General features: G+C 41.9%; 1 protein-coding gene across 1 annotated transcript in view; it reads left to right on the forward strand.

Annotated features, from left to right (window-relative positions):
• Positions 1-2,194: 2,194 nt before the first annotated feature.
• Positions 2,195-25,491, forward strand: part of LOC136125064 (protein argonaute-4) — a 41,770-nt gene continuing 18,473 nt past the window's right edge. Inside the window, exons 1-7 of the mRNA XM_065879901.1 lie at positions 2,195-2,213; positions 8,495-8,660; positions 21,027-21,147; positions 22,928-23,109; positions 23,284-23,420; positions 23,514-23,648; positions 24,334-24,421. Of these exons, the coding sequence (XP_065735973.1) occupies positions 2,195-2,213; positions 8,495-8,660; positions 21,027-21,147; positions 22,928-23,109; positions 23,284-23,420; positions 23,514-23,648; positions 24,334-24,421 (848 nt within the window). The remainder of the gene's footprint in view (positions 2,214-8,494; positions 8,661-21,026; positions 21,148-22,927; positions 23,110-23,283; positions 23,421-23,513; positions 23,649-24,333; positions 24,422-25,491) is intronic.

Here is a 25,491-nt window from a genome sequence, read left to right on the forward strand (position 1 = left end):
TACTGAAGCCTGCGCTCCTAGAGCCCGTGCTCCGCAACAAGAGAAGCCACCGCAATGAGAAGTCCACGCACCGCAACGAAGAGTAGCCACTGTTCGCCACGGCTGGAGAAAGCCCGCACGCAGCAACAAAGACCCAACACAGCCAAAAATAAATAAATTTATAAAAAATTAAAAAAAAAAACTTGGCCTTTAGTTGGCTTTCCTTATCCTCTTATCCTCTTAACTGTCAACCAGTCTGTTCTTTTAGTGAATACTTCCTCCCCTTCAAACTTTCTGTCCCCTATCATTGTTTCCAGTGAATATCTGGCTTAACGGAGAAGCAGCATGGCACTACGGAAAGAACTTGGAGTATGTCATCAGTAGACTAGAGTCCAGTTACTTGATTAAAAGTCTCAGTTCTATAGCCAGGCGGGGATGGAATCAGCCAGGACTAGAATGCGGGATTTAGAACTCCAATTTTTCCATGCTTCTCAGCCATACCATATAATGCAGAGCCTGATTTTCTTAGCTCCTCTGAGGTTGTTTCCTCATCTACACAAATACCTTTCTTAATAATATCTACCTTATAGGTGGTTGTGAAGATTAGATGACATGTGAAGCCCATAACAAAGTGCCTGGCCATGGTGCACCCCAAATATTTTTTAAAATCATTTTTATGATACAAAAATTATTTGGCTCTATGGCTGCACATTGTAGGTGCTCAAATAACTATCGCACTACACGTGTTATGGGCTGAATTGTGTCCCCTCAAAATTCACACCTTGAAATCCTAAGCCTCATTACTTCAGAATTCACTGTATTTGGAGACAGGGTCTTTAGACAGGCAATTAAATTAAAATGAAGTCTGTAAGGTGGGCCTTAATCCAGGATGACTAATGTCCTTATAAGAAGAGGACATTTGGACACAGATGTGTATAGAGAAAAAATCATGTGAAGACACAGGGAGAAGATGCCATCTACAAGCAAAAGAGAGAGATCTCAGAAGAAACCAATCCTTGATCTTGGATGTTTATCCTCCATAACTGTAATAAAAGTAATTTCTGTTGTTTAAACCACTCAATCTGTGGCACTCTGTAATGGCAGCTCTAGCAGACGAGTACAACATATACACATTGTCCCTTTTTAACTGGTGGGCACAGAGCTGCCTCATTCTGAAGACCAGAAACTCCTTCTTGGCCTATGTTCTCCAACTCAAAGTCCCAACTGAAAGCCCCGAGGATGCTGGGTCTACTGGGCTGACCGCACCACCCTGGAGTGGGGTGTTGCTCCTTTGGCTCTTGGCTGCTACAGTGAAGTCTTCCAAGAAAGCAAAACTTTTCTCTTTGAAGTGACTGGTGACTTGCTGAGCAGAGGTCATAGACAGAGAGAACACATCATTCATCATAGTCCATTCCCGTGGTGCTTTCGGCTGCATGAGTTGGGAAGAGCACCTGGGTGTACAGTCTTGGATGAAGAAGTGGAAGGAAAATGCTGCGTCCGTGGTGACCCCAGTGTTCTCAGTCCCAGGACAGTGGAGAAAGAGGAGACAGAGGAGAAAGAAGTGGTCTGAGGTGGGAGGAAGGAGGAGAGGTGTCCGACGTGCATCTTAGGACACTTTCCACGGGCGGAAGTGGAGTGCTGTGTCTGGATCAGTGGGGTCTGCAATCCCGATCTTTCTCCGGGCACTTGTGTATTGGAATTCTCTGGGAGGACAGCATGTAGACCCCCCCAGAGCCCTTCGCCTGGGAAGGCCTCCCTCGGCTACAGGGCAGTGCGGGCGGGCGGGCGCGCCCCCGACACGTCCTCTGGGCGCTGCCCCCTCAGGGCGCGCGCGCCCACCCCCGCCCCACCCCGCCTCGGGCCGGGTGGACCCGGCTTCCAGGGCTGTGCACGCCCCCTCCGTGAGCCGGGACCCCTGGCCGCGCGCGCCCCGCGCCCTCTCCCCGCCCGACGGGCGCGCGCGCTGGCTCCCGCTCCCGCTCCCGCTGGCGGCGGCGGCGGGGATTGTTTTTGTTGTCGCTGAGGCCGGAAGAGCCGCGGGAGCCGGGTCCCTGTCCCCGGGCCGGGCGCCGCCGCCGCCCCTTGCTCAGCGCCCGCGTCTCCGCGGCGCCCCCATAGCGCCAATATTCCGGAGATCAAGCGTTACGCGGCGGCGGCGGCGGGGCCCGGAGCGGGAGGCGCCGGGGACCGCGGCGAGGCGGCCCCCGCCGCCGCCATGGAGGCGCTGGGACCCGGTGAGGAGGACGCTCGGGCCGGGACCAGGACCGGACCCGGGGACGGGTGGGCGGGCGGACGGGCTGGCAGCTCCCCGTGGCCCCCATCGGCTTGTGCGTACCTGGGTTGGGCCGTCAGGCCTGGGGGAGGGGGACCCATTGCACAAGGCGGAGGGAGCTGACCCTGGCCTCGGCGGGGGGGGGGCGGGGGGGGCGGGTTCCGCGCCCCAGCCTGGAGATCTGAGCCAGTTCTCGAGGTCTAAGGAAGGAACGAGGTCACGGAGGAAGGTGACCCGCGTCCCCAGGTCTAAGGGAGACCTGACCCAACCTCAGGGAGTTGGTTTGTGCTCCAGGGTGGAGGCGAGGCCAGTTTGGGCTTCAGAAGGGACGCGATCTGTGCCAGGTGCGCAGCGGAGGCCTGGCCCTGACCGGACCGGACCAGGAAGGACTCCACCATCTACTGCCAGGGGTATTCTTGGCTTGGGGCCGCACCCCTATTTTTCTTTGCACTGACAGACAGTCCAGAGCCCTCAGATAAGGAAGAAAGAGAACTTCCCCAAAACACTTCTCATTAGCCCCCAAGGCCAAGGGGCAAAGTGTCCACCCTTTCTCAAAGGCCCTGAAGTCTCGGGGAATGTGGCCTTCGGCCTCTGTCTACCTGTCAGTCTGTGCAAGAGACCCAGAGTGGTCTGTCGTGGCTCCTCAGTGACAGGCGAGTTACCAGCCAGAGGCTCCAGCTCCGGCTTTAATACTCTGAGTATCTTCTAATTGGGTTAGAAGTAGTTGTGAGGATCAAATGAAGGAGAAAGTGCTTTGGAAACTGTATTATGAATGGCCTCTGGTTATCTCCTCGACTCTGCCCAAACAAGAAGAACCATTCCAAGTTGTAACAAATGCCCTGCAGATTGGAGTCTGCTGCTCCCACCTGGAACCCCAACAAGTTTCTGATGTCTTGGCTAAGTAGGGCAGGGTTTAGGGGCTGTGTTAGAATTAACTTTAATATCATACCTTATCTACATAGTAGTCTTAGTTGTAGAGCATTTCATTTTTTTAGTGCATAGAAAACTCAGTCTACCATTTGAGTTTGGAAAGTTTGCAAGTTTGTTTACTTGAAACTTGTTTACATAGCTGAATGATTCAACTCCACTTTAATTTGCTGCTTGGAGTATTTTTTTTAAAGTCTTTATTGATTTTATTACAGTATTGCTTTTGTTTTATGTTTTGGTTTTTTTTTGGCCACGAGGCATGTGGGATCTTAGCTCCTGGACCAGGGATCCAACCCCCCACCCCCTGCACTGGAAGGCGAAGTCTTAACCACTGGACCACCTGGGAAGTCCCTAGAGTTTTGGGATTCTTTTTAATTAATTAATTTATTTTGGCTGCTTTGGTTCTTCGTTGCTGTGCATGGCTTTCTCTAGTTGCAGCGAGCAGGGGCTACTCTTCGTTGTGGTATGTAGGCTTCTCGTTGCGGTGGCTTCTCTTGTTGTGGAACACGGGCTCTAGGCACTCGGGCTTCAGTAGTTGTGGCTCGCGGGCTCTAGAGCACAGGCTCAGTAGTCATGGTGCACGGGCTTAGTTGCTCCGAGGCATGTAGGATCTTCCCGTACCAGGGCTCGAACCCGTGTCCCCTGCATTGGCGGGCGGATTCTTAACCACTGCGCCACCAGAGAAGCCCCTTAGAGTATTTTTTAAAGGACTTCGTAGTCAAATTTCATATGCCTTTTAAAAATAAATTGGTTTTATCACATTAATATTATTTGATAAACCTCAGTGTATTACACAGGGTTACTTCAGCTATGTCCCCCGGCTAAAGGCATGATCAGGTCTTTAGGAATGTAACAGACTTCTGTTCACATCCAATCTAGTAATTTAATAGTTGTATAACCTTGGGCAAATTACTTAATTCCTTTGAACTTTCATTTCCGCATCTATAAAAAAGGGTAATAATAATTATGTGCTGCAAGATTGTTGTGAGAATGAAATAAGGTAATGTATGTGGGAAGCCTTGTTGTAGACAGCATGCATTGGAGATACTCAACAAATGTTTCTTCCCTCCCTCCCCTGCTAGAAAGTCATAATTGAATCAACTGTTGCATTTATGAGCTGATATTGAAAGAGACTATGTAACTGTGTATACAAACCAAATTTCATGGAAAAGATCAACCTGGCAGTGTTAGGAACATCCCAGGGACTCTCTTTTTGGTTTGATTTTAGATTTTGCAGGACTTATCATTTCACTCAGGATTGAGGAAAATTAATTCTCACTAACCACATTCATAAGACACTAATGAATAAGCCACAATGTCACACAGATCTTTTCTGTTGACTGGAATATTTTCTTGCCTGCTGTCTAACAAACTCCTTTTCTGGTATCACAGTACCTTGGAAACCCAATTAATAACAAGAAGCTGCTTGCTGAGCATGGAATTAGAGCAAAGGGAGTTGATAGTCTTGTGGGATGTTTCACCCAGGCTAAGAACCTAGAGAAGCTTTCCTGCTTCTTTGTTAAAGCACATGGATCTAGTGCTCTGTTCCCTCCTAGCTTGAACAATCATTGAAGCATGTTTAGTCTTGCTCTGCTCTCCCTCACCCAATTTCGATTTCTGACAACAATAACTTGGAAATAAATATATTTAATAATATTACCATTTATTTTGCTTATATTAATAGTAATATTGATTTTTACAGTGCTTTACAGTTTGGAAAGTGCTTTCTTAGCTGTTAGCTCACTTAATTCTCTGTGAGGTAGGCAAGGCAGGTATGATCCCCATTTTACAGATGAGAAAATAGGTTCAGAGAGCTTAAGTGACTTTATCAAGGTCTCAAGGCTGAGTGGTGAGGATGAGTCTGGGTCACCTGACTCCTCGTCTAATGCCCTCCTCTTCTATTAAGCTGACTTCATCTAATCTGTATTGAGTCATATTTGTTACCTTTTTGGAAGATGTCATTCTCTGACTTTGTCACTAAATTTTGGAGATGCTCCCCACATGAAGTCCTTTGAGCAATAACTATAATATTTATGCAAGCTCAGTCATAATAGCTAACATTTGTCGAGTGCTTACCATTGTGAGGCACCGTGTTAAGCCTTTTATATACATTGTCTCATGAGATCCTCACAGCAGCCTTATGAGATGGATGCTATTATTATCATACCTCCTCCATTTTATAGATAAGGAAATTGATGCACCGATTGGCTAAGAAACTGGCCCTACGTCGTGCAGTTAGGGAGGGGTAAAACCAGGAGTTCCAGAGCCTTAGGCACTGTGATTTATTTCTTTGTAAGTCGTTTGATAAATTCAAAGAAACCAGCTTTGGGGATGAACAATTTTAGAATATATCTTTCTAAATAAGTCTTCTAAACTTATTAAAAGGAATGATCACTCACCTTCTAACTTTTCTCTCTTGCCATGGAAAAGACACACACTCTGCTTTTCTCCACTTCTTAATCCCTTTCCTTCATTTCTTCTGCCTCTGCCTCTTTAAAGGGCATCAAGTACTTCAGAGAGGTATAGATGCCATAGGATTGTGAAGTAAATTGGAGAAGAAAAAGCCCTGAACTGGGAGTAAGGAGACCTAGTCTAGTCATACATCCTTGGGCAAGTCACTTGATCCAAATTTCTGTTTGCAAATTTCTGTCATAAAGCTGGATTTGCGATACAAAGATTGTTTAAGCATATCTTGGAATATGCAGGGCTGACTTTTTTATGTGATTTAATTGGGTTAATCTAGTATGCCTGTCTACCTCTGATATTATTTATTATCTACTTCTTACCTTGTTTATAAATGCCGTATCACACCAAGTGTAGATCCCCTTGTTCACCAGAAGTGGAACTCAACTCCAAGGAATAATAATATTTTTAGTATAAATTAAGTGCTTTTTTTGTTTTAATGAAAAGATAATCGTCAATTCTTTTGTTTTAGAAATGACTAGGTTTCTGTTTAGTTTCTACCTGGATCTGCTACAGGGATTATTGGTACTGTTCAGTTCAACATTTATTGAATTCCTACAATGTGCTCATCATTGAATTAGGTATTGAGATAACAACGAACTGGAAGTGCCTTTCTTCTAAGAGTTTACAGTCTAGTGAAGGAGACAGTAATTTAACAAGTTGTTTCTAGGTACTTGTCCTAAGTGCTCCCTTATACAGAAGTTCTTGGGAACACAGAAGATGCATCCTCTAGCCTGGGAGATCCTGGAAAGGCTTTCCAAGGAGGTTGCACTCAACCTGAGTTTTGAAGGATGAGTATAATTTAGGGGAAGAAGGAACAGTGAATTTAATACATGAAAAGATTTTCAGTCCTTTAAAAATTAGTATGTGGTGATCTGTCAACACAAATTTCATTAAAGTCTTTGCTTTGATTTTCCTAAGTGACGTTGGACCAGAACAGCTTCTTGCTGCAGAGTTTTCTCTCCTTAGTGAATTGTCTTTGTTCTTGGTGAAATACCATTGCAACAAGAAAACCTGTTGTAACTTTCCTTTGTAAACACAGCTCACTTTACTCAACACCTATTCATAGCAGAAAAGATGTTTGTTTTTTAGGCCAGTGTCCATTTGACATTATAATCAAAAAGGAGTAAGATTTTCTGTAGACAGATATTTCCCAGACTGTGTTTCCCTAAATCCTTATCTACTGAGTACTGATAGATGTTTGATTTTAAAAACAGAGAGAGGGACTTCCCTGGTGGTCCAGTGGTTAAGACTTCGCCTTCCAGTGCAGGGGGTGCGGCTTTGATCCCTGGTCGGGAGCTAGGATCCCACATGCCTAGCGGCCAAAACACCAAAACATAAAACAGAAGCAATATTGTAACAAATTCAATAAAGACTTAAAAAATGGCCCACATCAGGGGCTTCCCTGGTGGCGCAGTGGTTAAGAATCCACCTGCCGATGCAGGGGACACGGGTTCGAGCCCTCATCGAGGAAGATCCTACATGCTGCGGAGCAACTAAGCCCATGTGCCACAACTACTGAGCCTGCGCTCTAGAGCTCGCGAGCCACAACTACTGAAGCCTGCGCACCTAGAGCCCATGATCCGCAACAAGAGAAGCCGCCACAACGAGAAGCCTGTGCACCGCAACGAAGAGTAGCCCCTGCTCGCTGCAACTAGAGAAAGCCTGCGCACAGCAATGAAGACCCAACACAGCCACAAATAAATAAATTAAATAAATAAAATTATATTTAAAAAAATGGTCCACATCAAAAAAAATCTAAAAAAATAAAAACAGAGAGAGAAAGAGTGTGTGTGTGCGGGTGTGTTCTAGGGAAAAACAAGTTAGGTAAATGATGAGTTAAAATTTAACAGGTTTATTTATTACATGACTTCTTAGAGAATTTAACACGATAATATACATTGGAATTTTAAGCAGGGGAGGGAATATGCAGTTTCTTTAGCTTATGGGATCCTTTCTTTTTATGGAATATCTTGTGAACCATCAATGGAATAATTTGGAATGACTGCCGTATCTAGACCAAGGTTTCTCAGCCTCAGTACTGTTATTTTTTTTTATTTTATTTTTTAAAATTTATTTATTTTTGGCTGTGTTGGGTCTTCTTTGCTGCCCATGGGCTTTCTCTACTTGTGGCGAGCGGGGGCTACTCTTCATTGCGGTGCGCAGGCTACTTATTGTGGTGGCTTCTCTTGTTGCAGAGCACGGGCTCTAGGCATGCGGGCTTCAGTAGTTGTGGCACATGGGCTCCAGAGTGCAGCCTCAGTTGTGGTGCACGGGCTTAGTTGCTCCACTGCATGTGGGATCTTCCCGGACCAGGGCTCCAACCCGTGTCCCCTGCATTGGCAGGCGGATTCTTAATCACCACGCCACCAGGGAAGTCCGAGATGGTTTTATTTTAAAATGCATATAATTTTGTAAGCCTAGCTGTAGATCTACTGATGCTGATAAAAGGTTTTAGACAGTAGATTGCCTCTGAGGGTTCATCATACTGTGTCTAATGTTGACATCCCCCATATTAAGAATAATAGCAACATGGCAAAATATTTAGAAATCTAGAGAGTCTTAGGTCAAAAAACTTTTGATCTTTGTATGTCAGAGTATGTTCAGTGAATAATAAGATCTCAATAATTGTAGCTATTTTTGTTTTGTTTTGGTTGTGCCATGTGGCTTGTGGGAATTTAGTTCCTGGACCAGGGATTGAACACGGGTTCTTGGCAGTAAGAGTGCAGAGTCCTAACCACTGGACCACCAGGGAATTTCCAATTGTAGCTATTATCATCATCATCATGATCATGAGGGGAATATTATCCTTCACAAACAAATAGCACATCCAATATCTTTCATTCTCTTCAGGACCTCCAACCAGCCTGTTTCAGCCGCCTCGTCGTCCTGGCCTTGGAACTGTTGGAAAACCAATTCGACTGTTAGCCAATCATTTTCAGGTTCAGATTCCTAAAATAGATGTGTATCACTATGACGTGGATATTAAACCAGAAAAACGGCCTCGTAGAGTCAACAGGTAAGGATTAGAAAGAGTAGGCTTCTTATAATTTTTTTTTTACATCTTTATTGGAGTATAATTGCTTTACAATGGTGTGTTAGTTTCTGCTTTATAACAAAGTGAATCAGTTTTACATATACATATGTTCCCATATCTCTTCCCTCTTGCATCTCCCTCCCTCCCACCCTCCCTATCCCACCCCTCCAGGCGGTCACAAAGCACTGAGCTGATCTCCCTGTGCTATGCGGGTGCTTCCCACTAGCTATCTACCTTACGTTTGGTAGTGTATATATGTCCATGCCTCTCTCTCACTTTGTCACAGCTTACCCTTCCCCCTCCTCATATCCTGAAGTCCATTCTCTAGTAGGTCTGTGTCTTTATTCCTGTCTTACCGCTAGGTTCTTCATGACATTTTTTTTCTTAAATTCCATATATATGTGTTAGCATATGGTATTTGTCTTTCTCTTTTTTTTTTTTTTTTTTTTTTTTTTTTTTTTTTTTTTTTTGCGGTACGCGGGCCTCTCACTGTTGTGGCCTCTCCCACTGCGGAGCACAGGCTCCAGACGCGCAGGCTCAGCGGCCATGGCTCACGGGCCCAGCCGCTCCACGGCTTGTGGGATCTTCCCGGACCGGGGCACGAACCTGTATCCCCTGCATCGGCAGGCGGACTCTCAACCACTGCGCCACCAGGGAAGCCCTGTCTTTCTCTTTTTGACTTACTTCACTCTGTATGACAGACTCTAGGTCTACACACCTCATTACAAATAGCTCAATTTCGTTTTTTTTTTATGGCTGAGTAATATTGCATTGTATATATGTGCCACATCTTCTTTATCCATTCATCCGATGATGGACACTTAGGTTGTTTCCATCTCCGGGCATTTGTAAATAGAGCTGCAGTGAACATTTTGGTATATGACTCTTTTTGAATTATGGTTTTCTCAGGGTATATGCCCAGTAGTGGGATTGCTGGGTCATATGGTAGTTCTATTTGTAGTTTTTTATGGAACCTCCATACTGTTCTCCATAGTGGCTGTACCAATTCACATTCCCACCAGCAGTGCAAGAGTGTTCCCTTTTCTCCACACCCTCTCCAGCATTTATTGTTTCTAGGTTTTTTGATGATGGCCATTCTGACTGGTGTGAGATGATATCTCATTGTAGTTTTGATTTGCATTTCTCTAATGATTAATGATGTTGAGCATTCTTTCATGTGTTTGTTGGCAGTCTGTATATCTTCTTTGGATAAATGCCTATTTAGGTCTTCTGCCCATTTTTGGATTGGGTTGCATGAGCTGCTTATAAATTTTGGAGATTAATCCTTTGTCAGTTGCTTCATTTGCAATTATTTTCTCCCATTCTGAGGGTTGTCTTTTGGTCTTGTTTATGGTCTCCTTTGCTGTGCAAAAGCTTTGAAGTTTCATTAGGTCCCATTTGTTTATTTTTGTTTTTATTTCCATTTCTCTAGGAGGTGGGTCAAAAAGGATCTTGCTGTGATTTATGTCATAGAGTGTTCTGCCTTTTTTCCTCTAAGAGTTTGATAGTTTCTGGCCTTACATTTAGGTCTTTAATCCATTTTGAGCTTATTTTTGTGTATGGTGTTAGGGAGTGATCTATCTCATACTTTTACATGTACCTGTCCAGTTTTCCCAGCACCACTTATTGAAGAGGCTGTCCTTTCTCCACTGTACATTCCTGCCACCTTTATCAAAGATAAGGTGACCATATGTGCGTGGGTTTATCTCTGGGCTTTCTATCCTGTTCCATTGATCTATCTTTCTGTTTTTGTGCCAGTACCATACTGTCTTGATTACTGTAACTTTGTAGTATAGTCTGAAGTCAGGGAGCCTGATTCCTCCAGCTCTGTTTTTCGTTCTCAAGATTGCTTTGGCTATTCGGGGTCTTTTGTGTTTCCATACAAATTGTGAAATTTTTTGTTCTAGTTCTGTGAAAAATGCCAGTGGTAGTTTGATAGGGATTGCATTGAATCTGTAGATTGCTTTGGGTAGTAGAGTCTTTTTCACAATGTTGATTCTTCCAATCCAAGAACATGGTATATCTCTCCATCTATTTGTATCATCTTTAATTTCTTTCATCAGTGTCTTATAATTTTCTGCATACAGGTCTTTTGTCTCCTTAGGTAGGTTTATTCCTAGATATTTTATTCTTTTTGTTGCAATGGTAAATGGGAGTGTTTTCTTGATTTCATTTTCAGATTTTTCATCGATAGTGTATAGGAATGTCAGAGATTTCTGTGCATTAATTTTGTATCCTGCTACTTTACCAAATTCATTGATTAGCTCTAGTAGTTTTCTGGTAGCATCTTTAGGATTCTCTATGTATAGTATCATGTCATCTGCAAACAGTGACAGCGTTACTTCTTCTTTTCCGATTTGGATTCCTTTTATTTCCTTTTGTTCTCTGATTGCTGTGGCTAAAACTTCCAAAACTATGTTGAATAAGAGTGGTGAAAGTGGGCAACCTTGTCTTGTTCCTGATCTTAATGGAAATGCTTTCAGTTTTTCACCATTGAGGACAATGTTGGCTGTGGGTTTGTCATATATGGCCTTTATTATGTTGAGGAAAGTTCCCTCTATGCCTACTTTCTGCAGGGTTTTTATCATAAATGGGTGTTGAATTTTGTCGAAAGCTTTCTCTGCATGTATTGAGATGATCATATGGTTTTTCTCCTTCAATTTGTTAATATGGTGTATCACGTTGATTGATTTGCGTATATTGAAGAATCCTTGCATTCCTGGAATAAACCCCACTTGATCATGGTGTATGATCCTTTTAATGTGCTGTTGGATTCTGTTTGCTAGTATTTTGTTGAGGATTTTTGCATCTATGTTCATCAGTGATATTGGCCTGTAGTTTTCTTTCTTTGTGACATCCTTGCCTGGTTTTGGTATCAGGGTGATGGCGGCCTCATAGAATGAGTTTGGGAGTGTTCCTCCCTCAGCTATATTTTGGAAGAGTTTGAGAAGGATAGATGTTACCTCTTCTCTAAATGTTTGATAGAATTCGCCTGTGAAGCCATCTGGTCCTGGACTTTTGTTTGTTGGAAGATTTTTAATCACAGTTTCAATTTCAGTGCTTGTGATTGATCTGTTCATATTTTCTATTTCTTCCTGATTCAGTCTTGGCAGGTTGTGCATTTCTAAGAATTTGTCCATTTCTTCCAGGTTGTCCATTTTATTGGCATAGAGTTGCTTGTAGTAATCGCTCATGATCTTTTGTATTTCTGCAGTGTCAGTTGTTACTTCTCCTTTTTCATTTCTAATTCTATTGATTTGAGTCTTCTCCCTTTTTTTCTTGATGAGTCTGGGTAATGGTTTATCAATTTTGTTTATCTTCTCAAAGAACCAGCTTTTAGTTTTATTGATCTTTGCTATCATTTCCTTCATTTCTTTTTCATTTATTTCTGATCTGATTTTTATGATTTCTTTCCTTCTGCTAACTTTGGGTTTTGTTTGTTCTTCTTTCTCTAATTGCTTTGGGTGCAAGGTTAGGTTGTTTATTCGAGATGTTCCTGTTTCTTAAGGTAGGATTGTATTGCTATAAACTTCCCTCTTAGAACTGCTTTTGCTGCATCCCATAGATTTTGGGTCGTCGTGTCTCCATTGTCATTTGTTTCTAGGTATTTTTTATTTCCTCTTTGATTTCTTCAGTGATCACTTCGTTATTAAGTAGTGTATTGTTTAGCCTCCATGTGTTTGTATTTTTTACAGATCTTTTCCTGTAATCGATATCTAGTCACATAGCGTTGTGGTCGGAAAAGATACTTGATACACTTTCAATTGACTTAAATTTACCAAGGCTTGATTTGTGACCCAAGATATGATCTATCCTGGAGAATGTTCCATGAGCACTTGAGAAAAATGTGTATTCTGTTGTTTTGGATGGAATGTCCTATAAATATCAATTAAGTCCATCTTGTTTAATGTATCATTTAAAGCTTGTGTTTCCTTATTTATTTTCATTTTGGATGATCTGTCCATTGGTGAAAGTGGGGTGTTAAAGTCCCCTACTATGAATGTGTTACTGTTGATTTCCCCTTTTATGGCTGTTAGTATTTGCCTTATGTATTGAGGTGCTCCTATGTTGGGTGCATAAATATTTACAATTGTTATATATTCTTCTTGGATCGATCCCTTGATCATTATGTAGTGTCCTTCTTTGTCTCTTCTAATAGTCTTTATTTTAAAGTCTACTTTGTCTGATATGAGAATTGCTACTCCAGCTTTCTTTTGGTTTCCATTTGCATGGAATATCTTTTTCCATCCCCTTACTTTCAGTCTGTATGTGTCTCTAGATCCGAAGTGGGTCTCTTGTAGACAGCATATATATTGGTCTTGTTTTTGTATCCATTCAGCCAATCTGTGTCTTTTGGTGGGAGCATTTAGTCCATTTACATTTAAGGTAATTATCGATATGTATGTTCCTATTCCCATTTTCTTAATTGTTTTGGGTTTGTTATTGTAGGTCTTTTCCTTCTCGTGTTTCTTGACTAGAGAAGTTCCTTTAGCATTTGTTGTAAAGCTGGTTTGGTGGTGCTGAACTCTCTCAGCTTTTGCTTGTCTGTAAAGGTTTTAATTTCTCCATCAAATCTGAATGAGATCCTTGCTGGGTAGAGTAATCTTGGTTGCAGATTTTTCTCCTTCAGCACTTTAAATATGTCCTGCCAGTCACTTCTGGCTTGCAGAGTTTCTGCTGAAAGATCAGCTGTTAACCTTATGGGGATTCCCTTGTGTGTTATTTGTTGTTTTTCCCTTGCTGCTTTTAATATGTTTTCTTTGTATTTAATTTTTGACAGTTTGATTAATATGTGTCTTGGCATATTTCTCCTTTGATTTATCCTGTATGGGACTCTCTGTGCTTCCTGGACTTGATTAACTATTTCCTTTCCCATATTAGGGAAGTTTTCAACTATAATCTCTTCAAATATTTTCTCAGTCCCTTTCTTTTTCTCTTCTTCTTCTGAAACCCCTATAATTCGAATGTTGGTGCGTTTAATGTTGTCCCAGAGGTCTCTGAGACTGTCCTCAGTTCTTTTCATTCTTTTTTCTTTATTCTGCTCTGCAGTAGTTATTTCCACTATTTTATCTTCCAGGTCACTTATCCGTTCTTCTGCCTCAGTTATTCTGCTATTGATCCCATCTAGAGTATTTTTAATTTCATTTATTGTGTTGTTCATCGTTGTTTGTTTCATCTTTAGTTCTTCTAGGTCCTTGTTAAATGTTTCTTGCATTTTGTCTATTCTATTTCCAAGATTTTGGATCATCTTTACTATCATTATTCTGAATTCTTTTTCAGGTAGACTGCCTATTTCCTCTTCATTTGTTAGGTCTGGTGGGTTTTTATCTTGCTCCTTCATCTGCTGTGTGTGTTTCTGTCTTCTCATTTTGCTTATCTTACTGTGTTTGGGGTCTCCTTTTTGCAGGCTGCAGGTTCGTAGTTCCCGTTGTTTTTGGTGTCTGTCCCCAGTGGCTAAGGTTGGTTCAGTGGGTTGTGTAGGCTTCCTGGTGGAGGGGACTAATGCCTGTGTTCTGGTGGTTGAGGCTAGATCTTGTCTTTGTGGTGGGCAGGTCCACGTCTGGTGGTGTTTTGGGGTGTTGTGGACTTATTATGATTTTAGGCATCCTCTCTGCTAATGGGTGGGGTTGTGTTCCTGTCTTGCTAGCTGTTTGGCATAGGGTGTCCAGCACTGTAGCTTGCTGGTCGTTGAATGAAGCTGGGTGCTGGTGTTGAGATGGAGATCTCTGGGAGAGTTTTGCCATTTGATATTATGTGGATCTGGGAGGTCTCTTGTGGACCAGTGTCCTGAAGTTGGCTCTCCCACCTCAGAGGCACAGCACTGACTCCTGGCTATAGCACCAAGAGCCTTTCATCCACACGGCTCAGAATAAAAGGGAGAAAAAGTAGAAAGAAAGAATTAGTAGAAGTAGAAAGAAAGAAAGGTGGAAAGAAAGAGAGGGAGGAAGGAAGGAGGGAAGGAAGGAAAAAAGAAAGAAAGAAGATAAAGTAAAATAAAGATAAAATATAATAAAGTTATTAAAATGAAAAATAATTATTAAGAAAGAAAAATTAAAAACAAAAAAAAAAAACCGACGGATAGAGCCCCAGGACAAATGGTGGAAGCAAAGCTATACAGACAAAATCTCACACAGAAGCATACACATACACACTCACAAAAAGAGGAAAAGGGGAAAAAGTCATAAATTTTGCTCTCAAAGTCCACCTCCTCAATTTGGGATGATTCGTTGTCTATTCATGTATTCCACAGATGCAGGGTACATCAAGTTGATTGTGGAGCTTTAATCCGCTGCTTCTGAGGCTGCTGGGAGAGATTTCCCTTTCTCTGTTCTCACAGCTCTCAGGGGCTCAGCTTTGGATTTGGCCCCGCCTCTGCTTGTAGGCCTCCGGAGGGCGTCTGTTGTTCGCTCAGACAGGACGGGGTTAAAGGAGCAGCTGCTTCGGGGACTGTGACTAACTCAGGCTGCGGGTGGGGGGGAGGGAGGGGCATGGAGTGCCGGGTGAGCCTGCGGCGGCAGAGGCTGGCGTGACGTTGCACCAGCCTGAGGTGCGCCGTGCATTCTCCCAGGGAAGTTGTCCCTGGATCCTGGGACCCTGGCAGTGGCGGGCTACACAGGCTCCCCAGAAGGGGGGTGTGGATAGTGACCTGTGCTCGCACACAGGCTTCTTGGTGGTGGCAGCAGCAGCTTTAGCGTCTCATGCCCGTCTTTGGGGTCCGCGCTTTTAGCCGCGGCTCGCGCCCGTCTCTGGAGCTCCTTTAAGCAGCGCTCTTAATGCCCTCTTCTCGCGCACCAGGAAACAAAGAGGGAAGAAAAAGTCTCTTGCCTCTTCGGCAGGTCCAGACTTTTCCCGGACTCGCTCCCGGCCAGCCGTGGCGCACTAACCCTCTGCAGGCTGTGTTCACGCCGCCAACCCCAAGTCCTCTCCCTGCGCTCCAACCGAAGCCCGAGCTTCAGCTCCCAGCCCTGCCCGCCCTGGCGGGTGAACAGACAAGCCTCTTGGGCTGGTGAGTGCCGGTCGGCACGGATCCTCTGTGCGGGAATCTCTCCGCTTTGCGCTCCGCACCCCAGTGGCTGCGTTCACCTCCGCGGCTTCGAAGCTTCCCGCCTCCGCCACCCGCAGTCTCCGCCCGCAAAGGGGCTTCCTAGTGTGTGGAAACCTTTCCTCCTTCACAGCTCCCTCCCACTGGTGCAGGATGCGTCCCTATCCTTTTGTCTCTGTTTATTCTTTTTTCTTTTGCCCTACCCAGGTACGTGGGGAGTTTCTTGCCTTTGGGGAGGTCTGAGGTCTTCTGCTAGCATTCAGTAGGTGTTCTGTAGGAGTTGTTCCACGTGTAGATATATTTCTGGTGTATCTGTTGGGAGGAAGGTGATCTCCGCGTCTTACTCTTCCGCCATCTTCCCCTCGTCCCCTCTTATACATTTAAATACATGTAATTTATTTATCATGAATCGTATTGTTCTCTAAACTCTTTTAACATGTAGGCTTTTTTTTTCTCTAAGATGTTAAGTTTCTTGATAGCAGGTTTGCTGTCTCATACTTGGTTGTCCTCCACAGATTCTAGCAGAATGCAGGATACATCATTGTTCAGTCAGTAAATACTTAATGAATGAAGAAGAAAGGTCACTCTTTCACTGTCCAAAGGTAGCAGAAATTTGTAAAAATAGGTGAAGCCACTGGTGTCTATGGAAAATAGAACTATGTGGAAATTCAAATTTTATTATCATGTGTTGGTATTGGACATGAGAAAAATATAAGTGTAAAGACAGAAGAATCATCTTGGAGTATTGAAGAACATAAACTGAGAAGCTCTGTTTAATTCTAGCATTATCCAGGAGGGGTCTAGATAAGATGATTTAAGCATTGTTGTCTGTATGACAGGAATTTACCAATAGTGAATATAGCCCTATATATAGCAGATATTTTTACAGTGTGCTGAGATCACCCACTTTACTTTTCTCTGTTTTCACACTGGGATATTCAGGCAGTCCTTAATATTATAGTTCTTGCCTTTCCAAGGATGCTTTTGCTGTAAAGTGAAGTATTTCTTTGTGGCTTGGTTTTTTTTTCTCATTATAGATCAATTATTTGGCTTTCTGGTATAGTTCAGTCTCATGCAAGCCCTTAATTGTTTGGCTGTTGTATAACTGAAATCAATAATAACAGAAGCGGTGGCAATGGCTAATATTGATCCATTTGACATATATTCTGTTGGGTGCTCACTGTATATCAGGTATTGTTCTATGTTCTGGGAATACAACATGAACAAACAGGCAAAAGTTCCTACCCTTGAGGAACTTATATTCTAATGGGGGAAAAGTCCAAAAATAAATGAATAAGCAAAGAAAACATATTATTTGTTAGTTGATGATAACTGTTGTGAAGAAAAATAAAAGAGGGGTGGAAGATAGGGATGGAGGATGGGCCACTGATTTTACATATATATATATATATATATATATATATATATATACACACACACACACACACACATACATATAGTGTATGTAGTATTTATGTATACTGTAAATACGTATATATTTTGTGTATATGTTACATATATATTATGTAAGATGTTTGTGTGAACGCACGTGTGTGTATATATATGGGTACGCGCACACACATAATGTAATTTTTTAATAGTATAGTTAGGGAAGAGCTCACTGAAAAGTGACATTTGAGGAGAAACCTAGAGGAGGTGAGAGATATCTACATGACAAGAGTCCCAGGCAGAGGCAGCAGCTTGCATGGTATATTCAAGGAACAGCAGATAAAGCCTGTATTGCTGGAGTGAGTGAGGGGGAGAGTGGTAGAGAAACTCCAAAGGGCCCTATCATGCAGAGTCTTGTAGGTGGTCATAGAACTTTAGTGTTTACTCTGATTAGATGGGTTTTGAGTAGACATTTGATATGACTAACTTAGATTTTTAATGGATCGTTTTGGCTGCTGTGTTGAAAACGAACCCTAGCAGGTAAGGGTGAAAAGCAAGGAAATCAATTAGGAGGCATGTGTAATGATTCAGGTGAAAAATGATGGTGGCTTGAACTTGGGTAGTAAAAGTGATAGTGATAAAAACTGGTCAGAGGGCTTCCCTGGTGACGCAGTGGTTGAGAGTCCGCCTGCCGATGCAGGGGACGTGGGTTCGTTCCCCGGTCCGGGAAGATCCCACATGCCGCAGAACGGCTGGGCCCGTGAGCCATGGCCACTGAGCCGGTGCGTCCGGAGCCTGTGCTCTGCAATGGGAGAGGCCACACAGTGAGAGGCCCGCGTACCGCAAAAAAAAACCCCAAAAAACCAAAAAAACAACTGGTCAGAGTCTACAAATTTTAAAGGTAGTGTCAGCAAGATTTGTTGATGGATTGAACAGGAGGTATGAAAGAAATGAATCATCATTGATTCCAGGGTTTTTGTCCTGAGTGGATGGAAAGATGGAGTTGCCATTTATCAGGATGGGAAAAACTATGGGAGAGGCCAACAGGGTTGACAGATCAGGAGATCTGTTTTTTGGCCATGTTAGGATTGAGATGTCTATTGGACATCCCAGTGAAGATGTTGAGCAGGAAGTTGGATACATGAGGTTGGACTCAGCAGAAAAGTCCAGGCTGGAGACAAACATTTGAAAGTCATCAGCATATTGGTGGTAAAGCCATGAGACCGGGTGAGATCATGTAGGAAGTGAGTGTGGTTAAAGAAAATAAGATTTCAAAACTGAGTCCTGAGGTAACTCAATACTTACAAATGGGGAGATGAGGAAGAATCAGCAAGGAGACTGGCATGGAGAGGCCACTGGGTTGAGAGATAACCAGGGCAGAGTGAGGAGGCAAGGGAAGAAGATGTTTTAAGCTGAAAGAATTGATCGTCTAATGTTCGAGGAGCATTGAATTTCACAATGTGGAGCTCACTGGGGACCTTGATAAGAGTAGCTTTGGTGGAGGAAAAGCCTCACTAGAGAAGACTGAAGAGAGAAAGGAGAAGAGCAATTAGAGACATCTCTGTCAAGGGATTTTGATGCAATGGGGAGCAGAGAAATGGAATGTTCAGACGAGGAGGAAGTGGGATCAGGAAATTTCACATTTTTTTTAAGATGAAGAAATTATAGCATATTTATTTGCTGAAGGCAGTAATTCAGTAGAGTGGAAAAATTTGATGATTCAGGAGAGAGGAAGATTCCTGGAGTGTTATCCTTGAGCATACCAGAGTTAAGTAGGCTAGTCAGCAGCCATTTAGTCTTGTCCAGAGCATCCACAAGACATTTGGTCTAAGTCAAAAGGTCCCTGAAAAAACAAAAAAGGTCCCTGAAATTTGGTCCTATTCAAAACGTCCATGAGCGTATTTGGCCCATGCCAAATTTTTGTTTTGGACAGAAGTGAATATCAAGGACCTTTTGGTGTGGACCAAATGTCTCCATGGACATTTTGGACAGGACCAAATATGACCAAATATCAAGGACCTTTTAGGATGGACCAAATGTCTTATGAATGTTTTGGACAGGACCAAATGTCCTGCAAGCAGTAGGCTTATTGCATGACAAGCACTGTTCTAAATATTCTGTGTCTGTTTATTCACTTAATACGACAACTTTTGTGGTGGGTGTTATGATTACCATAATTTTACAAATGAAGAAACAGATGTAAGAGATTAAGTAACTTGTCCAACGTCATACAGCTCTGCCACTTAATCATTGTGTGATCAGGGGCAGTTTACTTGCCCATTCTGAATTCAATAATTATTGCCCTGCTTGTCTCACAAGGTTGTTTTGAAGGTTAAATGAGAATAGAGGTGAAAATATGTTTTTTACTGTAAAACTTTATGGTTACATTTTAAGAAAGTAAGATAAGAAATTACCCTTCCAGTCTGAAAATATACTGTTCTTTTTTTTTTTTTTTTATAAATAAGCACAAGCCTCTTGTCAGTTTTTTTTTTTTTTATAAATAAGCACAAGCCTCTTGTCAGTTAACAACAGCCCGTATTTATTTATTAAATTTTTAAAATTTATTTATTATTTTTGGCTGTATTGGGTCTTTGTTTCTGTGCGAGGGCTTTCTCTAGTTGCGGCGAGTGTGGGCCACTCTTCATCGTGGTGCGCGGGCCTCTCACTGTCGCGGCCTCTCTTGTTGCGGACCACAGGCTCCAGATGCGCAGGCTCAGTAGTTGTGGCTCACAGGTCCAGTTGCTTCGCGGCATGTGGGATCTTCCCAGACCAGGGCTCGAACCCGTTCCCCTACATTGGCAGGCAGACTCTCAACCACTGCGCCATCAGGGAAGCCCCAAATATACTGTTCTTAAGTCAGCTTTTTAAAATTGGGAATGTATGAGACTATATTTCTCCATCAGTTTTTTTCAGTTGCATGATTTGGTTTGAAAACATATGACTTTCCCACAGATTTCATTTGTAGTAATATTAATGCCTTAGCTAGTTGTGATGTATTTTTTTTTGATAGAAACATGGGTATATTTATTTGATAAAGAACTTTGTTGTGATGTATTTTAAGGTACAGTTCCCCTACGTGGGGCTCACTAATGTTGGTAAGACATAGCACCTGAGTTTTCATTGACGCTAGCATTCCAAAATTGCACAGACCCAGATCTGTCCATCTTAAGCTGTAGACTCTGCTTCCCCCACAGCTGCATTTGTTTCAGAGCCTGCATACAGAGTGATCCGGCATATATGCAGAAACATTTAAATAAAGCTATTCATGCTCTATTGAGAGAAAGGCTTTCTTTCTAAACAGAAAGAAACTACATTGGTAATCTTTACAGAATGAGGACATTTTACGACATTCCCTTTTCTATACTGCTTGGAAGCAGTTTGGAATATAACAAGACAGTATGAAGAATAATAAATTTCTAGCATTATCAAAGGGGTTGACTTAGTCCTTTGATTTTGATGCATCTTAGATTTATTGATCCCCAGATTTCTGAATTCTGCTCACTCTCTTTTCCAAAACCAGTATACTTGAATAAGGGTGCTTATTTGATAACACACTTATCATTGTTCAGTGATGAACATGCCAAACTTAGATACCTAAGACAGGTTATTCTTATAAGGCTCTATTTATCATAGGAGAGGATTTTGGAAAGCAAGAATTTGAGAGGATGCTCTAAAGTTTATTCTCTTTTTCCTTTTATTCCCTCCTTTCTGTTGTCATCTCATGATTGCTTTTGTTCACTTGCCTACCTTTCTTTAGTTAACTATTTTTCTAATTACTTGAGTCAGTTGTAAGTTTAACTCTTACTTTTTCCAAGGAGTTTTGAACTGAATTTAGATGATTAAGGTATGGTGATAGTTTCCTTACTGTTCACCACTGCTTCTCAGAGCTAACCTACACTATCTCCATTACTGTTAAGGGACGTAGTAGATACAATGGTGCGGCACTTCAAGATGCAGGTATTTGGTGATCGGCAGCCTGGCTATGATGGCAAAAGAAACATGTACACAGCACATCCACTGCCAATTGGACGGGAGAGGGTAAGTGTTAACGGCAAGAAATATTGATTAGACTTATGTCATTCAGTAGTAATTACATAGGACAACAGTGTTTCCCTTTCTAATAACAATTCAACGCTTAAAGTTGTTTCTCATGCTGATGATAGATTTGTTATTCTGTCCATATTCTCTTGTCCCTTAGTTAACCAATAACTGAGCATTAGAATTTAGGTTGATTTTGTCATCTTTACGTATATTCCAGATTTCTCAGTGTTAAAGTGCCACCTGAATCTGAAGAGTGGAATTTTTATAACTTGTAGAATCTGCCTGCCAACTTGTAGAATATTATATAACACCCACTTATGAAAATATTTTTAATACCACAATAACTTAAGACATTTGTTTTAAAAATTTAAAAGCAATACATAAATATATACTCATTATAACCTTATTCAAACAATCTAGAAATGCTATGGTTTCCCGCCTCCCAACTTGCCTGTACCCTCAATCCCATTTTCACTTTCAGAGGAAACTGCTATAATAGTTCAGTATATATCCTTTCATATATTTTTTTGTGCCTTAGCTATTTATGCATATTTATATATATTCTTATTTTTTTAAATAAAGTTATTTATTTATTTATATTTTTGGTTGCGCGCGGGCTTTCTCTAGTTGCAGTGAGCTGGGACTACTCTTCGTTTCGGTGCGTGGGCTTCTCATTGTGGTGGCTTCTCTTGTTGCGGAGCATGGGCGCTAGGCATGTGGGCTTCAGTAGTTGTGGCACTCGGGCTCAGTAGTTGTGGCTTGCGGGCTCTAGAGTGCAGGCTCAGTAGTTGTGGTGCATGGGCTTAGTTGCTCCGTGGCATGTGGGGTCTTCCCGGACCAGGGCTCGAACCCATGTCCCCTGCATTGGCAGGCGGATTCTTAACCACTGCACCACCAGGGAAGTCCCTATATATATTCTTATTTGTTTGATATTGTTCTATGATTTATTTTTTCATTTAACAATATGTCTGGGAGATCTTTCCATTTCTGTACATTTAAGTGTACCTTATTTTTTTTGTGTGTGTGTGTTACGCGGGCCTCTCGCTGTTGTGGCCTCTCCCATTGCGGAGCACAGGCTCCGGACGCGCAGGCTCAGCGGCCATGGCTCACGGGCCTAGCTGCTCCGCGGCATGTGGGATCTTCCCAGACCAGGGCACGAACCTGTGTCCCGTGCATCGGCAGGCGGACTCTCAACCACTGCACCACCAGGGAAGCCCTACCTTATTTTTTTAATTCAATTTTTTTATTGTGGTAAAATATATATAACATAAAATTTACTATTTTAACCATTTTTAAGTGTACAATTCAGTGGCATTAAATATATTCACATTGTTATGCAACTGTGACCACTAGCCATCTCTAGAACTTTTCATCATCCCAAACTCAAACTCTGTGCCCATTAAACAATAACTCCCCATTTTCTCCTCCCCTATCCCTGGTAACCACTATTCTACTTTCTGTATTTATGAATTTAACTATTCTAGGTACCTCATATAAGTGGAATCATATAGTATTTGTCATTTTATGTCTGGCTATTTATTTCACTTAGCATAATGTTTTCAAGGTTCATCCATGTTGTAGCATCTACCTTATTTTTAACTATTACATAATATTCAATATTAAATTATTCCCCTACTGATGGAACATAGGTTGTTTCCAGTGTTTTGCAATTATAGAAAGTGTTAAACATCCTTATGCATATACTATATGAATATTCCTGGGATGTCTCAGCCTTTGTAAATATGTATGTGTATGTATTTTATGTATTTTTACTTAGGTTGATATGGAAGTGACCCTTCCAGGTGAGGGTAAAGACCAGACCTTTAAAGTGTCTGTTCAGTGGGTATCAGTTGTGAGCCTTCAGTTGCTTTTAGAAGCTTTGGCCGGGCACTTGAATGAAGTCCCAGATGACTCAGTTCAAGCACTTGATGTTATCACAAGACACCTTCCCTCCATGAGGTTAGTTTGAATTCTTTGCCACAAATGTCAGACTTTTTTTGCTATGTTGCATTGGAGACATTGAAAGGTTTCTGCACAAGTCATAGTTCAAACTTGGTTTCAGTTTACAAAATTGAGAGTGAAATGAAAGACTCAAGTTTTTACTGTGAAACATGCAAACTCTTGTTTCTTCAGGTACACTCCAGTGGGTCGCTCCTTTTTCTCACCTCCTGAAGGTTACTATCACCCTCTGGGAGGGGGCAGGGAGGTTTGGTTTGGCTTTCATCAGTCTGTGAGACCTGCCATGTGGAATATGATGCTGAATATTGATGGTAAGATGGAACTCTCTTTATCCTTTACTCTTTTGGCTGGGTTTTTGGTCTTTCCTCTTTCCCTGAAGCTAAGTATCCTTCTCTGTTTGTTAGTATCTGCAACTGCTTTCTACCGGGCTCAGCCTATCATTGAGTTCATGTGTGAGGTTTTAGACATTCAGAACATCAATGAACAGACCAAACCCCTAACAGACTCCCAGCGTGTCAAGTTTACCAAAGAAATCAGAGGTAGGTATTTGCATTACTGTGGTCTTGGAGAGGCAGCTCAGCATGGTGCAAGGAGCATGGTCTTGCAGTCAGACACACCTGGGCTTCCGTCCCATTCCTGCCAATTCTATCATTGGGACTTTGGGCAAGTTATTTAACCACTGTGAGCCTTAGTTTATTCATCTCTAAGATAAAGATAATGTGTATCTTGTAAGATTGTTGTGAGAATTAAATGCAACTAAGTGTATAAAGCTTCTTTATACAGTAGCACAGTACCTGGCACATGTCAGGAACTTAGTAACTGTTACTTACTTGAAAACTTCCATTTTAATAAAATAACACAAGTTCATTTATTCTCAGAATTTCTTTGCTTCTTTACCTGTTGTTAGCTATCTTCTCTCATTATACCATAAGCTTCATTAGGGCTATCTCCAGACCCAAGAATAAGCACCAAAACATAGTTGTTGCTTGATAGATACTTATTGAATGAAGTAATACATCAAAGTAGGTTGCAAGTCTTAAGTTGTCTGGGTTCTAATTTTTTGTGCTTGGCTGAGGCTTTTTTGCCTATGCATGATGAAATTGTTCCCATATCCTTGCAACTTTTGTCCTGTACAATGCTATGCCTTTCTGAAGACAACCTTCGAGTATTTTCTTGTCACTGTGATTTTAATTAATACTGCTCTTTTGACTGTTTTGACTTCAGGTCTTAAAGTTGAGGTGACCCACTGTGGACAGATGAAACGAAAATATCGAGTGTGTAATGTGACTAGACGGCCAGCCAGTCATCAGACGTATGTTAACCACATCTAAAATTGTACCATTATATTTTTTGTAACAAAGGAAGCTACTATAATAATTTGAGAAATTGGTATCCCATATTGTAATTTTAAAAATCACCTAGATCTTCACTTTAAAGCACCGAAGCTTTAAAAATGTTTTAAGGGACTTCCCTGGTGGTCCATTGGTTAAGACTCCACGCTTCCACTGCAGGGATCTCAGGTTCAATCTCTGGTCAAGGAACTAAGATCCTGCATGCCACATGCCACACACAGCGCGGTCAAAAAAATAAAAAATAAAAAAAATAGAAAATGTTTTAAATATTTTTGATAGAAATATTTATAAAACATATTTCATGCCTTTAATTCATTTCACCTCTTTTTCTTTTTTTTGTAAATGTAACTATGATCCAGCCAGTTTTTCTTTCTCTTTTTAAAAAAATATTTATTTCTCTATTTGGTTGCACCGGGTCTCAGTTGCAGCTCGCCGGCTTCTTTAGTTGCGGCACACGGGCTCCTTAGTTGTGACCTGTGAACTCTTAGTTGCGGCATGCATGTGGGATCTAGTTCCCTAACCAAGGATCGAAGCTGGGCCCCCTGCATTGGGAGCACAGAGTCTTATCCACTGTGCCACCAGGGAAGTCATTTCACCTATTAAACAGAGTATGCTAAACATAGATCAACTTTTTTTTTTTTTTCATAGATCAACTTTTATATAATGATGCTGAGTCATCATTATGAACATCATTTATTATAGTGTTGTAATTCTCAATGCATGGCCTGAAGGATCTATTAAGGCTTGTAAGTCATGAAAGCTGTCACGCGAAGATACATATTGCTTTGTGCTTTATGTGGATTTTTCTCCCCCCTTTTGTAGCTAGCTGTCACTTCTTCCAGCTGTCAGTGTGTATGCTATGCCTCCAGCAGCACATTCATTTATGCTTACGCAATCTCAGTTTTCTAATCACCCAGCTTCTAGTCCACTGTGAGCTATACCTAATGAGAAAATATATATTAAAGTGCTTTTTAAATTACCATATATGTAAGTTTTATTCTTGTAATCAAGATCATTAAACTCATGTCTG

This window comes from Phocoena phocoena, chromosome 1 (genome assembly GCF_963924675.1).
Source record: "Phocoena phocoena chromosome 1, mPhoPho1.1, whole genome shotgun sequence".
Taxonomy (NCBI): domain Eukaryota; kingdom Metazoa; phylum Chordata; class Mammalia; order Artiodactyla; family Phocoenidae; genus Phocoena; species Phocoena phocoena.